This window comes from Nicotiana tomentosiformis, chromosome 7 (genome assembly GCF_000390325.3).
Source record: "Nicotiana tomentosiformis chromosome 7, ASM39032v3, whole genome shotgun sequence".
Classification (NCBI taxonomy): domain Eukaryota; kingdom Viridiplantae; phylum Streptophyta; class Magnoliopsida; order Solanales; family Solanaceae; genus Nicotiana; species Nicotiana tomentosiformis.
Window position 1 is genome coordinate 28,713,693 of NC_090818.1, and position 13,108 is coordinate 28,726,800.

Consider the following 13,108-nt stretch of genomic DNA (forward strand, 5'->3'; position numbering starts at 1 on the left):
TTTTGAATACAACAACAATAACAACCCAGTGAAATTTTACAAGTGGATCTGGGGAAGATAGTGTGTACGCAGACCTTACCCCTGTTCCGGAGGATTTTTGAATAAAGGATGAAAAATCAAGAAACCTCTTCTATTTAAAATATTTGCTGATGTTCAATTATTAAGGATTTTCAATATATTATCTACAGTTAGTGCTAGTTCTACTTCTAATACTAATATTTTATCAGGAAAACCATATGATTTTTTAGAATTTATCTGTTGATTGTCCAGTTTTCCCTAGTGGAAATATGTAACTAAATTTTAAAAGTTGGGTTAACGTCAAGATTTCACCAATTAATTTTGATGATAACAAATCAATTCGATCAAATCTTAAGCAATAAGCATCTTATCACAAGTCCAGAAAGGAGGTATAAGTATGACAAGGTCATGAGGCTGATTTTGTGTAAATCTTTTCTGCATCCGATGCTTATATTAAAGAGTACAAATAAGTGATTAAGTAAGGTGAAAATAATATAATTATTGATTATGTTTAAAGAATAATAATTTATGTGCAAAACACATACTATTCATCTATTAATTTGGTGTAAGTTTGTAAGTGCAAATAAGTTTTCTACTCTGATTTACATATAATGAGCTGCAAACACATTTCCCAAGTTTACATTCGTGACAAGTTCGATGAAATGCTTCCCAATCATTCTAGCAGAAGCATTTTAAGTAAATACAGATCAATTTAAACAGATCTCCATTTGTTTTACAACAATAAAAAATCAACGGGGAATCAATTATGCACTTCTCTTCTCTTTTATTTTTACGATGGAAACTGTAAAACAGAAGATATTGTCTTGTAACACAACGAGTACTAGCCCTGTTTGCTTTTTTATCCATGTTTTCCAAATGTTCTGAACATAAAGTGACCTTCTTTATAAGTCTGTTTGAATACTGCTTTGGTTTTTTGGATGAGGAAACGAGAATCATTTAGAAGAGCAATGTGTGTGTGCTCCTCAATTTCATCTTCAGGAATTGATGTTATTCCATCTTCTACGCCCATAGGGGGCCATGGTACTCCTCCACTTATAGCATCATTTTCCAGTGAATAAACCCTGGCGCCAGAATGCAAAAAAGAAAAGACCAGTCAAAAAAATTAGTATAAGTATAGTAGTAAAATAGAAAAAGAGAGCTGATAACTCACAACTTGAAACGAACCCAGCATAATAGGTGAAAGACATCGGTACAAATGTATTTATAGATTAGTTAATTCAGGACTAAATATCCTAAATTTGAAAATTCAGGACTTAGTGTCGAATTTTTTAACCGCTAATTCGAAATTCAGGACTTAAACTACTAATTTAAAATTCAGGATATAAGATTCGAACTTCTAGACACAATTTTTGAACTTTAGGACACGATGTCCTAAAGTTTGAATTTTGAGGTTTAAACTTTAGGACATCGTGTCCCGAAAATTTAGTGAAATTGATTAATTATTTTAAATAACATACTTAAAAGTGGTTAACTCGTGTCATTTCCACTTAAAAATATAAGTGGACACGTGAAAAAATTAAGAAAACTCAACATATACTAATATATATAAATAAATAAAATTAATCGTATATACACAATATAATTTTCCAATAAAGATTACTTGGTTTTGCATTTCTCTTAAATGACAAAAAAGGAAAATCAGAGTTTTTATGTTTTCATGGTTTCTGGTTGGAAAACTTGGCAAAGCAATATGCCCTACCATTGGATATACAAGACAGAAAACGACCGGATTTGTTTTCCGTCTTTAGAAAGCGATAGTATATCTACACATATTATTGCAACATTGGACCTACTAGCATTTGACAACCTAATCTAAGGCACGATATCAACTTAGGAAAGAAAAAAAAAATACTAATTAATTAAGAAGCCACTCATAGCAAATGTGGGAGAAAAAGTCAATACTCAGGAATTGGAATGTCCTCATCTGAAGGTGGTGCAAGAATCCATTCTCCATCTTCAGCAAGAACAACCCCTTTGTTCTTCTCAACCCACCAAGATCCAGGAATCAAGATCTCATCTTTCAATATAGAACTTGACTTATTCACTAAAGCCAAACTTCTCTTAACTTTCAGCTCAAATTCTTCATTTTCCCCATTCCAACCTGCTACAATATGTAACATTGCTTGCAAATTATGCCAATCACTTGGATTTTTCGTGTCCTTTAAACTTGGAGATTTTCTAGTATCAATCACTAACTCAATCCCTGAATTAACATACCCCAATAAAGAACTTGGATAATGAGTTATAAGATCAATCTTGTTTTTAACATGCAAGATTTTCAAATTGGGAAACTTCTTTAGCCTTTCGTTAAAAGCTTTGTTCCCTACTTGTGGACTACCAAAAATAATAGCCGAAACTGGAATATCAGTGACCCCATTTTCAACAAGATCAAAAGCTGCTAAAATTGATAAACTAGCACCAAGACTATGCCCTGTAAAAGTTATACTCAAATTCTCATCCTTATATTTTTCTCTTAAATCTTCAATCATTGTCTGGAGCTGTGCTCTAGCACTTAATCTCGTAAAGGGCGAATTTGGGTCATTTGAAACATAAATCTTGAGCCACCCATTCATTACTTTAGGCGCGTTTTCATCATCATCATCGACGTTACCTCCATCGCCATCGTCTAATTCAGCTTTATTTAGCGATTTCGGGTGAAGCAAAGGACCAGCAGATTCTGGCTTAGCACCAAGAACATTAATCCATTCATAATTTCTCGTTGTACCACGAAAAGCTATATAAATTTCCCGACGACCCAGATTTTCACTAACTTCATCATTCGTTACAGCTATATAGCCAATCCAATTGGACTCACGATCCCAAGATTCACGAGACAAAGAGTGGAGGAAAAGTGCTTTATGTGCACCAACACGAGCAGTGGCATAAAGGAAACTGTAGACTTTGTAATCTGAAGCCGATTCGAACATGACTTTGTGGAAAAATGAATTTTTGCCGTAGCGGCTACTGCCACAGTACTTGGAGTTTTGGTCATTGTTGAAAGCGTCGTAAGTTGCTTGACAAAAGTCGCCGCACCGGAGAATCAGTCGTCGGAGATGGAGGTTTAATGGATCAAGAAGACTTTCCCAGTTGTTGCTTCCTAATAATTCATGCCATGTTGGTTCTGTCCCCATTTTGTCTAAAAGAAATGAAGATAAGACTTGTTTGTTTTGTGGTGGGAGTTTTGGTCAAAATTTTTTGAGCTGAGGCTATAGCTAAGGGCTTAAGGCTAATGACCGAGAGATTTTTGAAGAAAGGCTTACTTTAAGCAAATTGGTAAGTAATAATGAATTTTTTTAATAGCCACGTTATGAGCCAAGATAGCGTGGGGGGACATAATGGGTTAGAATTGAAATATTAGTAGACAAAATAGAGTCTTAAAAATATTTACACGTTTTTTCCCATACTTCAATCAACAATATTTTTATTTACTCTTCAAATGACTCAAATCTTTTTTAATCTTTCAATTAGTGATGGAGGTGCTAAAAGTATAGGAAAGTTGATTTTTAACTGATTTTAATGTAATGAATAAAATTTGAGATTGATAGTATGTTTGGCCAAATTTTTTTTGGGCAAACAATTAAGGTATTTGGCCAAGTTTTTAGAAAAAACAAAAGTGCTTTTGAGAAGAAGCAGAAGTAGATTTTGAGAAGTAGAAAAATATAGTTTCTCTCCAAAAGCATTTTTCTAAGAATCACTTTTGAGAAAAATACACTTAGAAGCAGTTTTCAAAGTTTGACCAAATATTAATTACTGCTCAAAAATAATTTTCAAATTAATTAGCCAAATACAAATCAATTTTCACCAAAAATATTTTTTTTTAAAAACACTTTTCTCAAAATAAGTAGATTTTAGAAGTTTGGCCCAACAGACTATGAATAAGAGTCTGCATAGCCACTTTTCAGTCCTACTAGTAGGGCTTGGTCACCTTTAACATTGTAATGGCAAAGAACTAATTTTTATTTTTACATTAATAAGGACTATTTTCCAACACAATTTAAAATATGGCTGAATTCTAATACCACCAATTTCATCCATCACCATTTTTAATTGAGATTCTGTCCATACAGAATATAGTACCCTTTATTATTAAGGCCACTATAATTGCTTCTAGAAGACTTTGACTAAGATTGGTGCCTCATTTGCTGCAATGGTTCTGCCGACGTTTTAGTTGGAAGAGTTTATCTGCTTCCACCTAATTTGGATGATTAATTACTAATAATTCAAGATTCAGTACTCATTGTGTGATAAGACTGGCCAAAATTTCCTTGTGAACTTTCTATCTGTAGCGTGGATGTCTTGCCTTTGATTTTTTTTATTTAGTTTGGAATAATGTGTAGTATAAGTTTGTCCGAATTTTCGTATCCTATAATTATTGTTGAAATCACTATTTATAGTTATACATGAGGAACTAGGGGCTAGAATCAAGCTTTTCTTAAATGACAACAGTGGGGGTCATTAATGAATACGTAACATCATGTTATGAATGCCAAAAATTTCTGTAATGAATGTTATTTAATACTGAAGAATATTTTTCATTGAATGTTTCTGGTAACAAATTTTTGTTTGCTCTCGTTGATAATGTTCCATTTAGAACCTACCCGATACCAACCAAAGTTGTTATCCTCGGTCTTGGTTTCCACTCGTTTCATCTTTCGTCTGTCCCCGATTCCACGTGTCTTTCTGTCATTCGAGCATTTAATATGAATCGATTTTACCCTAACATCAATATATACTTGTTACGTAAAATACCTCTAATTATCTTTCTATTGACCTAATTAAATTAATCTTAAATAATTAGTGTATATAACTTAAATTTGACCCCTGGGAAACTTATTTTATCGCGCCATGGATAAATTTTAAACCTTTAGTCAATTGTGCTTGCATGCGCACGTGTTGTCCATGTTATTTTCCTTTGATCCTTTTTTGCTTTAAGATTCTAGTTTCGACAACTTTTGTTAACATTAAAGCTACCTAGGCTTATCAGGGCGAATCATGCAGATAATTATGTTTATCGGTTCGGTTTAATATTTATCAAATTATAAATATAATAATTCACTAGTTATCCAATAAGACAATATGCGGATTGGTATCGGATTAACAATTATCGGACGACTTATCGGCTAAACCAAATATAAGTTTTTTGAACAATCATTCAATCAGTACAAAATTTTTAATATCATTTAAGATCTAACCAAACTGTATTTTTGAATTGAAGAGTCTTCAAGACTAATCATACTGACATACACATATTAACCAAATTTTTAATACCATCAAGACTACTCATACAAACATACACATATTAATCATTGAGATTTTGATTTTTTCGACTTCTAAGTTCAAGAGAGAGACGAGACGAGACCGGCAACTGCTTTTTGCCTATGGTGGTTGCAGACAATTGAGAATTAGAAATTAGAAATTAGGGATTTAGCCATTTTGGATTTCAATAGTAGTTTATATACATAGGGGTAAAAGTGTAAATATAAAATTCTTAACGGGTTAACAGTTTACCCGATAAGAAAATTGAGTAATCCACCCCAAACTGTTAAGCCGTTAATTATAAAATCTCAATCCGTTCACCATTCATTACCCCGATAATCCGATACAAATAACACAATAAATCATCGATTCGATTCGGTTAACGGTTTCGGTTCGATTTTGAACCGCCCTAATTAAAGGGATGCTCCATTTTATCAAGACTAGTTTTTACCCAAAAAGTAAGGAAGAAAGAAAACAAAACAAACAAAAAAATTAGTACTTGTTTTGTCTTGTGTAATGTAATAATTTTATACTTTGATGAATACCGAGATTAGCAATCTTCATATAATCACATATGTGGTTGCTATTTGGTATTTGTATCGTGCCGAGCATTATCAGTTTAGAATTTCTTGTAACTCTAAGCTAACATTATCGATTCAGGTTGATTTTGTACTTTTTAGGGTCCGCCCTAGTAATATGATCTTTTTTTAACAAAATATTTTGCCCTTCTATTAAATCAATAATCTTTTTTATGCTATTTCAAAGTTGATTCTTTCTTTTAATAAGTACTCTTCGTTTCAATTTAGATTATACACTTTTCTTATTAGTCCGTTTCAAAAAGATCGACATATTTCTATAGTCGGAAATAATTCAACTTTAAACTCTTCATTTTACTCATTTTATCCTTAATGAGAAGTTTTTATAACCATACAAATGTCATGATCCCACAAAACTTTTACCCCTTAAGCTTTTAAGATAAAAAGTTTAAAAAATCTTCTGTTTTTCTTAAACTCTGTGCCGAGTCATACTAACTTATCTAATTTGAAATATTGAGAGTACTATATGTTTTCTATTTTCTTTTACTTGGACTACCAAATCAAGGACCCATTTGTCCATACAATTTTTTTCCTTTTTCCAGAAACTCAGTTTCAAAACACTGTTCGGTTATGCATTAAACTGAGTTTTTGAAGATAAATTTCAAATTTGAAAAAGTAGTTATTATTTTTTTTTCAAGTAACAACTTGCAATATCTGTTCAAGTGAAATGCATGTCCAAATATAATTTTAATTTTCAAATATTTTTTTTCAACTTAACTTTAAAAACCACATTTTTTTCAAATCTCATATTTTTTATATCCAAATGCCTACCAAGTTCACTTTAAATATTAAATTACAATTAATATTTAGGTATTTATCTGTTATTGTTACGCATCGGCGCTTCCATTTAAGTCCAACGCTAGACAAAAATGCTTTTAGTTTGATTAGAGACCCTATGGTTAGTGAGGAAACCGTATACGGTTAAAATCGGACCCATTCGATTTTACTATTTGATCGAGATCGGGAGGTTGTGTCGAATGATGGTCTCGTAACGGAACATATTAAATTACGAGGATAAGGTATCGAGTTCAGAATTGAGGTAACTGTCGAGATCGAGGCTAGTAGCGATCGAAGCCAAATGAGACAGACATCGAGCAAGATCGAAGATAGCACAATAACAGAAAGGTGAGATATCCGTGACTGGTAGAGGATCATGACGTAAATCTCGGAACGGATCAAATCAGAAACGGTTAATTAGCTAATCATGAGATTTCCTTCTGTAATTAGAATTATACCATAAGTGGAATTCCTCTACTATTTAAAGGGGGTTCTAATCATTTGTAAGGCACATTGTTCACAGATATTAAAGCAATATAATTCTCTTTCTCGTTTATACTATTGTTCATCAGCTTGTTATATTTTAATTATTCTTACATCAACCAATTCGAGGGTATCCAAACTCGAGGGCTGAGTTCCATTCTAACACTGGTTTGAATTACTTTATAGTTCATTTCTGTTATTAATCTTCATATTTATCAATTGATATTAAGTGAAATTATATGTTCTTAGAACCACATTATAAATTTAATTATTATCTAATTTTAAGGATAAAACTCTCGGACATAATTGATTGACGGGATAATTGTGGAAAGACAAATTAAACAATATACTTTTGGGACAGATGAGTAATTTCCAAGGAGATTAGAAGGGTTAATAAAGTAAAGCTAATTGGAGGGGTTATTGTGTTGAGCTTCTACATTTTTACAGGTGTTAGCAACTTGCAACTTTATAGGAAACTGTAATCACTCTGTTTTAAACTTTATATGAGTAATATTTTTACTACTAAAGACAAACATTCTTTTTTAGAACAAAACAAACAATGAGGCTAGGGTCTTATATAAGCAAAAAAGAAATGGGTGCCCCATTTGTACAGTGTTCAGTTATTCCCCTGCGCATACAACAAGACAAATGCAAACCTGGGGAAAATAAGAGAGGAGAGAGAAGAAAAAGACTGTTTTATGACTCAGTCCCACTTTTGTCTACTTTAAACTTCTCTTTCCAATGGCTTCTCTTCAGTGTTGTTCAACTTAGTTCCCTATTTTTCTAACATTTTTGCACCAATGGAAGCAGAAAATGATGATTACCATAAGAAAGAAAGGGCCACTGCAGTCACAATACTGGTCTTTGCTTCTCTTGCCATTGCTTCTTTGTTTATTGCATTTAGCTACTATTGCTATATCCGTAACAAAGTTGCCAAGCGTCTCAAGAACCGTACTTGTAAGTCTTTACTTTACCTCAGCTGTACATTCCTGTAAGTAGGTCATAAGTATTTCAAGAATTAGGTACATATGTTAAGTTGTGGACAATGAACAATGAACTTCACTGTGTCGCAACAAGTTTTGATCTTTATGAAGATTTATGGGTCAAAAGGAAATAATCACTTTCTCACGTAAAGATAAAATTGAACAAAATACCCTTTAAAACTGGAAAAATTGTAGCATAATATGCTTAAGTTAGAATTCTTTACATGTGAGATTCCAGCATAATGTGTTGGAATTTCATAATGTATTGGAGTACCAACATAATATGTTTGAAGTTTATACGCCGGAGCAGCATAATATTGGAATTCTCCGTGTTTCAGCTAGTGTATTTTTGGCCGGATTTTATCTCCGCATAAAATAGTGGCCATAATATGTTAGCAGTTTATACGCAGGAGCAGCATAATGTTGGAATTCTCCCTGTTTCAGCTAGGGTATTTTTGTCCAGATTTTACCTCCGCATAAAATAGTGTCTATTTGTCAATGACTTTGCAAACGCGGACTATTTGTTGATTACCGGTCCGAAAACTGGCTTGCCCATGCTATTTTCACTTTAATGTTGATTACACTTGCACAATGTAGAAATCCTGGATAGAAGGCCTTAATGACTGGAAGCTGTTGCAGTAGTAGTAGCTGTTGTTGTTAATGAAATTAGAACTAATTGTCTAAGTTAGTTTAGAGAGAAAATGTTTTCTAGCGCACAAATTCACACCATGCTCACTGTGCTTTCCTTGTATTATTTCAAGTTTTGGGAAAACTAAAGTCTTGATACCTTTTTGTTATTCCATTTAGATACAGAGAAAGCTTTTGAGGAAAAGGGCAATAGTTTTGCCAATCTTAAAGTCACTGCTGAGAAGGGACTTCAAGTTTTCACATTCAAGCAGCTGCATTCAGCCACTGGTGGATTTGGAAAATCTAATGTGATCGGACATGGCGCTTTCGGGTCAGTTTACAGAGGAGTGCTTCAAGATGGGAGGAAGGTTGCAGTTAAGCTGATGGACCAGGCTGGAAAGCAAGGGGAAGAGGAATTCAAGGTGGAGGTGAGATATCAGTCAATACTTTTCCGATGCAAAAATAGTTCCACAACCCTTAAATTTTTTCTCCTCAAAGTCTCCATCAACCTTGGGTTTAGCCCTTCGCCAATGGAAGAATTTGGGTGCTGCCCAACAGAAAGTTAAAAGCTTAAGCACTTTGTCGAAATTTTTGTAATTTATAACCCTTAACACAAGGTCTTAAATGTGAAAAGTATAAAGGGCACTGTTAGGACTTTGGATTTTTGTTAAAATTGTAATACGCACATAGCTTTATATATTTTTTATTATTTTAATAGAAATTGGTAAGCTCTCAGATATTAAGTTACATGTACATTCTTCGCCTCCCTAGGAAAAAATAAAGCATCATAATCTTGTGAATGATAGTTTGAAATGTATCGCAATTCATGTTTTTAAGCATTTAGTAATACTAATTGTTAGGTTGATTAGAGCCAAGTGTCTAGTCTACCTACAAAACAAGTTTTTCTAAGTAATTGCAAGTATGAATCGAATGCAATTCAAACTAAGATGCTTTGCCGTCTTCTTCTTTAGCAAAACGACAAATAGACAAATTTCCTGATCTGGGGATTACACACTAAGACGAAACAATTAAAATATGACACAAATTGCAAAATATGAATGAAAAAGATTACGTAGAAGTTATTCTCAACAAAGCCCTTCAATTTGTTGTATGATTTTCTTAGCATTTCAACCTTTGTGAAACAGTCACAAATTGCAGAGTTTTAGTGAAACCTTGAACTTCTTTTGAATTTTGTGTGTTTTGTATTATTCCCTCTCCTTTACTTTTGGTGATCATTTGGTGGCATCAAAATATCAGGTGGAGTTGCTATGTCGCTTGCGCTCACCGTATTTGCTGCCATTGATTGGCTATTGTTCAGAAAGTAGCCATAAATTGCTTGTTTATGAGTTCATGGCGAATGGTGGTTTGCAGGAGCACTTGTATCCAACCAATGGTATGTATTTGGTTTTCAGTTGAATATGGTTTTGCGCCTCTTGGAATCTGGTAGCAGCTTTTTTTGTAATTGCTATTTTGGGGCAGCAATATGTTCCTTGTTACATGAATTTTTGAAGACCTTTTTATGCCTTACTCTTATTCTCTCTCCTTACTTCCTTTCGGATGCGGCCCTTCCTTGGACCTTGCATGAGCTGGGGATGCTTTGTGCACCGGGCTCCTGGGCTTCCAGTTTTACTCTCCCAGGACCTCATGCATCCCTTTTCCATCTTTGCGGAAGAAATACTTCATAGTAGAGAACGATGAATGAATATCCTCATCAAATGACATCTTATACATATGAAAGCTGTCATATTGATTAGCTACACTTGACTTGTAAATGGACACCAACTAGTTACTTATCAGCCATAAAATAATGTGGTAGTACATCTCTTTGGACTTCAATGTTCATATATATTTTTTCCCTAATGTAGTAAGACATGGAAATATATGCTAGTTATTACATAAGAAGTTGCTACCGATACATAAAACATGGAAAGATAGCCAGCCTCCTACCTTAGAAAAGCAAAGTTAATGTATATTGTTGCTCCCTTGCACTCTGCCCTACATCAGCTCACAAGGTGCATTGCTCACTTAATTTTTTAAAGGAAATGTTAGAATATGATAGAGATTATCTGAACATCCAAATTTATTTCTTTCCTTTCTGTTGCTTGCCTGCATGTAGCAATAATTAATCCATTCATTGCAGCTTTTAGTTCCTTGTAATGAGGAAGTACAGTTTCCAAAATAGTTGTTTGATCTCCCTTATTTACACAAAAGAATGCATTGAACGATCATTGTATGCAATTGTGATGCCACGACTGTGAGAAACCACAGTTATAAGTTGGCTGTTTGATCTTCCTTATTTCTATAAAGAATGGTTTGGCAAGTTTTTCCTTGCAGGGGTTGTCTTAGAATCCTCATGGTCCTTTGAACTCAATAATTTGCTGTTGTTTCATGTGGTAGAAGACAAACATTTTGGATTGAGTTACCTAAATCATGTAATTTTAATTACCTTGGATGTAGTCAACACATGATGAGTGATGATTTTAGGTTTCCTCACAGGTAATATCAGATTATTTTCTGAAGCGTAGAAAACCACATGCTAAAATTATATGTTTATGCCATCCACTTGAAGCGAAGCAAGTTTTTTCCTGGAATTCCTACTTACTGTGTGGTGACCCAAGTTGTGCCAAATGGGCTATCCCTATTCTTATACCCTATTTCAAGTTTTTTGCTTTTGAAGTCATTAATGAAAAGTGTTATACTTCAATCTGTAGGTTCCAATAATTTTTGTCCAAAGTTGGACTGGAAGACCCGGTTGACAATAGCTCTGGAGGCTGCTAAAGGTTTGGAATATCTCCACGAGCATGTCAATCCCCCAATTATACACAGAGATCTCAAAAGTAGCAATATTCTTTTGGACAAAAATTTCCACGCCAAAGTTTCCGACTTTGGATTGGCCAAGCTTGGATCTGATAAAGCTGGTGGACATGTCTCTACTCGAGTTTTGGGAACCCAGGGATATGTTGCTCCGGAGTAAGTAACCCTTCATTTGACTGAATCATGTAGTAGATAGAAGTAGATTATATTTGTTGTGATGATGTCTTATCTCAACTTAGCAGTATCTTGTTATCTTAGATTTTAACATGTGACACTTTCAATTTCTACCGTTAAACCATTGCAGATATGCATTAACAGGGCACTTGACCACCAAATCAGATGTTTACAGTTATGGGGTTGTCCTCCTAGAGTTATTGACCGGCAGAGTTCCAGTTGATATGAAGAGATCTCCTGGCGAAGGAGTTCTTGTTTCTTGGGTAGGTTCCTCTAATCGTTTCTTCTTTTTTGTTGATAAGTAGGTTTCTCTAATTGTTTTAAAACTTACTATTCCCATTTGTCTGTTAGGCTTTGCCCCGCCTCACTGATAGGGAAAAAGTTGTAGAGATTATGGATCCAGCACTCGAGGGACAGTATTCAATGAAAGAAGTTATTCAGGTTGCTGCTATTGCTGCGATGTGTGTACAACCGGAGGCTGATTACAGGCCACTGATGGCCGATGTTGTGCAGTCGTTGGTTCCACTTGTGAAACAACAGCGACCAATGGTGAAGGCTGGTAGTTGCTCTAGCTTCCATGTTACACAATCTCCCCATGCTGCACAATCTCCCAAAGCTTAGACCATCTCAAGCAAGACGAGCATATCGTGATCCTTGGTTCTGTGGCCATATCTTGATCCTTAGTTCTATGCCAACTTTTATAACTAATGGTCGCGTAGTTTGTTTATGGACTTTTTAGCTTATGGATATCTTTTATGAGTAACTTTAATCTAATAACTTTTGATGGAGCGTGCCAGTTGATGTAGTTAGGTGTTGGAACTATTAGTATATTAGACCAACTTGTTTATGTATGTAGTATCTTATTAGAGAGCTCATCAAATGTTGGGATTTTATCTTTGCCTACATAGAGGGGTAATCTTTGCCTGGGATTTTTGATTATTCAGTACTGGTGCTGTTTTCTGTTGCTAATATTAGTCTAATTAACCTATGAAAATGTTCTACTGAATTAAATTTTCCTTGTATAAAATGATATTCAAGGTTTCCTGGCTTCCTGAAATGTCATTAGTGCTTGTTGCGAAGTGTCACCCGAATTAAACAAAGGGGAAAGCTTCCATGTTTGTGATAGTCCTATTTTATTTTATTTTATTTTATTTTTCGTATACTCGACTTATTTATCACGTACTTACAAGTTTCGATCAGCATAACTACTTGATAATTCTCTCACAAAAACTTAAAGATTGGAAAATATTACCTAGTGTTCTCCTTTCTTAGTTATTTTACCTTAATTTCTTCTGGGTGGTTTATACAATGTGAATATTCCCTCCGTCCTGAGCTAGGTGTCCTTTTTGCGAATAAGGT

The 13,108-nt window shown here is 34.1% G+C and overlaps 2 protein-coding genes across 2 annotated transcripts; one reads left to right on the top strand and one right to left on the bottom strand.

The window, feature by feature from the left end:
- Positions 1-588: 588 nt before the first annotated feature.
- LOC104090402 (phospholipase A1-IIdelta) lies at positions 589-3,287 on the bottom strand. Its single transcript, XM_009595489.4, has 2 exons — positions 1,942-3,287; positions 589-1,100 (listed from the first exon to the last, which is right to left on the bottom strand). Exons 1-2 carry the CDS (start codon positions 3,168-3,170, stop codon positions 878-880), a joined length of 1,452 nt encoding a protein of 483 aa, XP_009593784.1. The 5' UTR covers positions 3,171-3,287; the 3' UTR covers positions 589-877.
- A 4,538-nt stretch (positions 3,288-7,825) lies between these two features.
- On the top strand, positions 7,826-12,692 carry LOC104090401 (probable serine/threonine-protein kinase PBL7). Its single transcript, XM_009595488.4, has 6 exons — positions 7,826-8,108; positions 8,942-9,189; positions 10,019-10,154; positions 11,473-11,731; positions 11,880-12,012; positions 12,101-12,692. Exons 1-6 carry the CDS (start codon positions 7,952-7,954, stop codon positions 12,368-12,370), a joined length of 1,203 nt encoding a protein of 400 aa, XP_009593783.1. The 5' UTR covers positions 7,826-7,951; the 3' UTR covers positions 12,371-12,692.
- Positions 12,693-13,108: the final 416 nt, after the last annotated feature.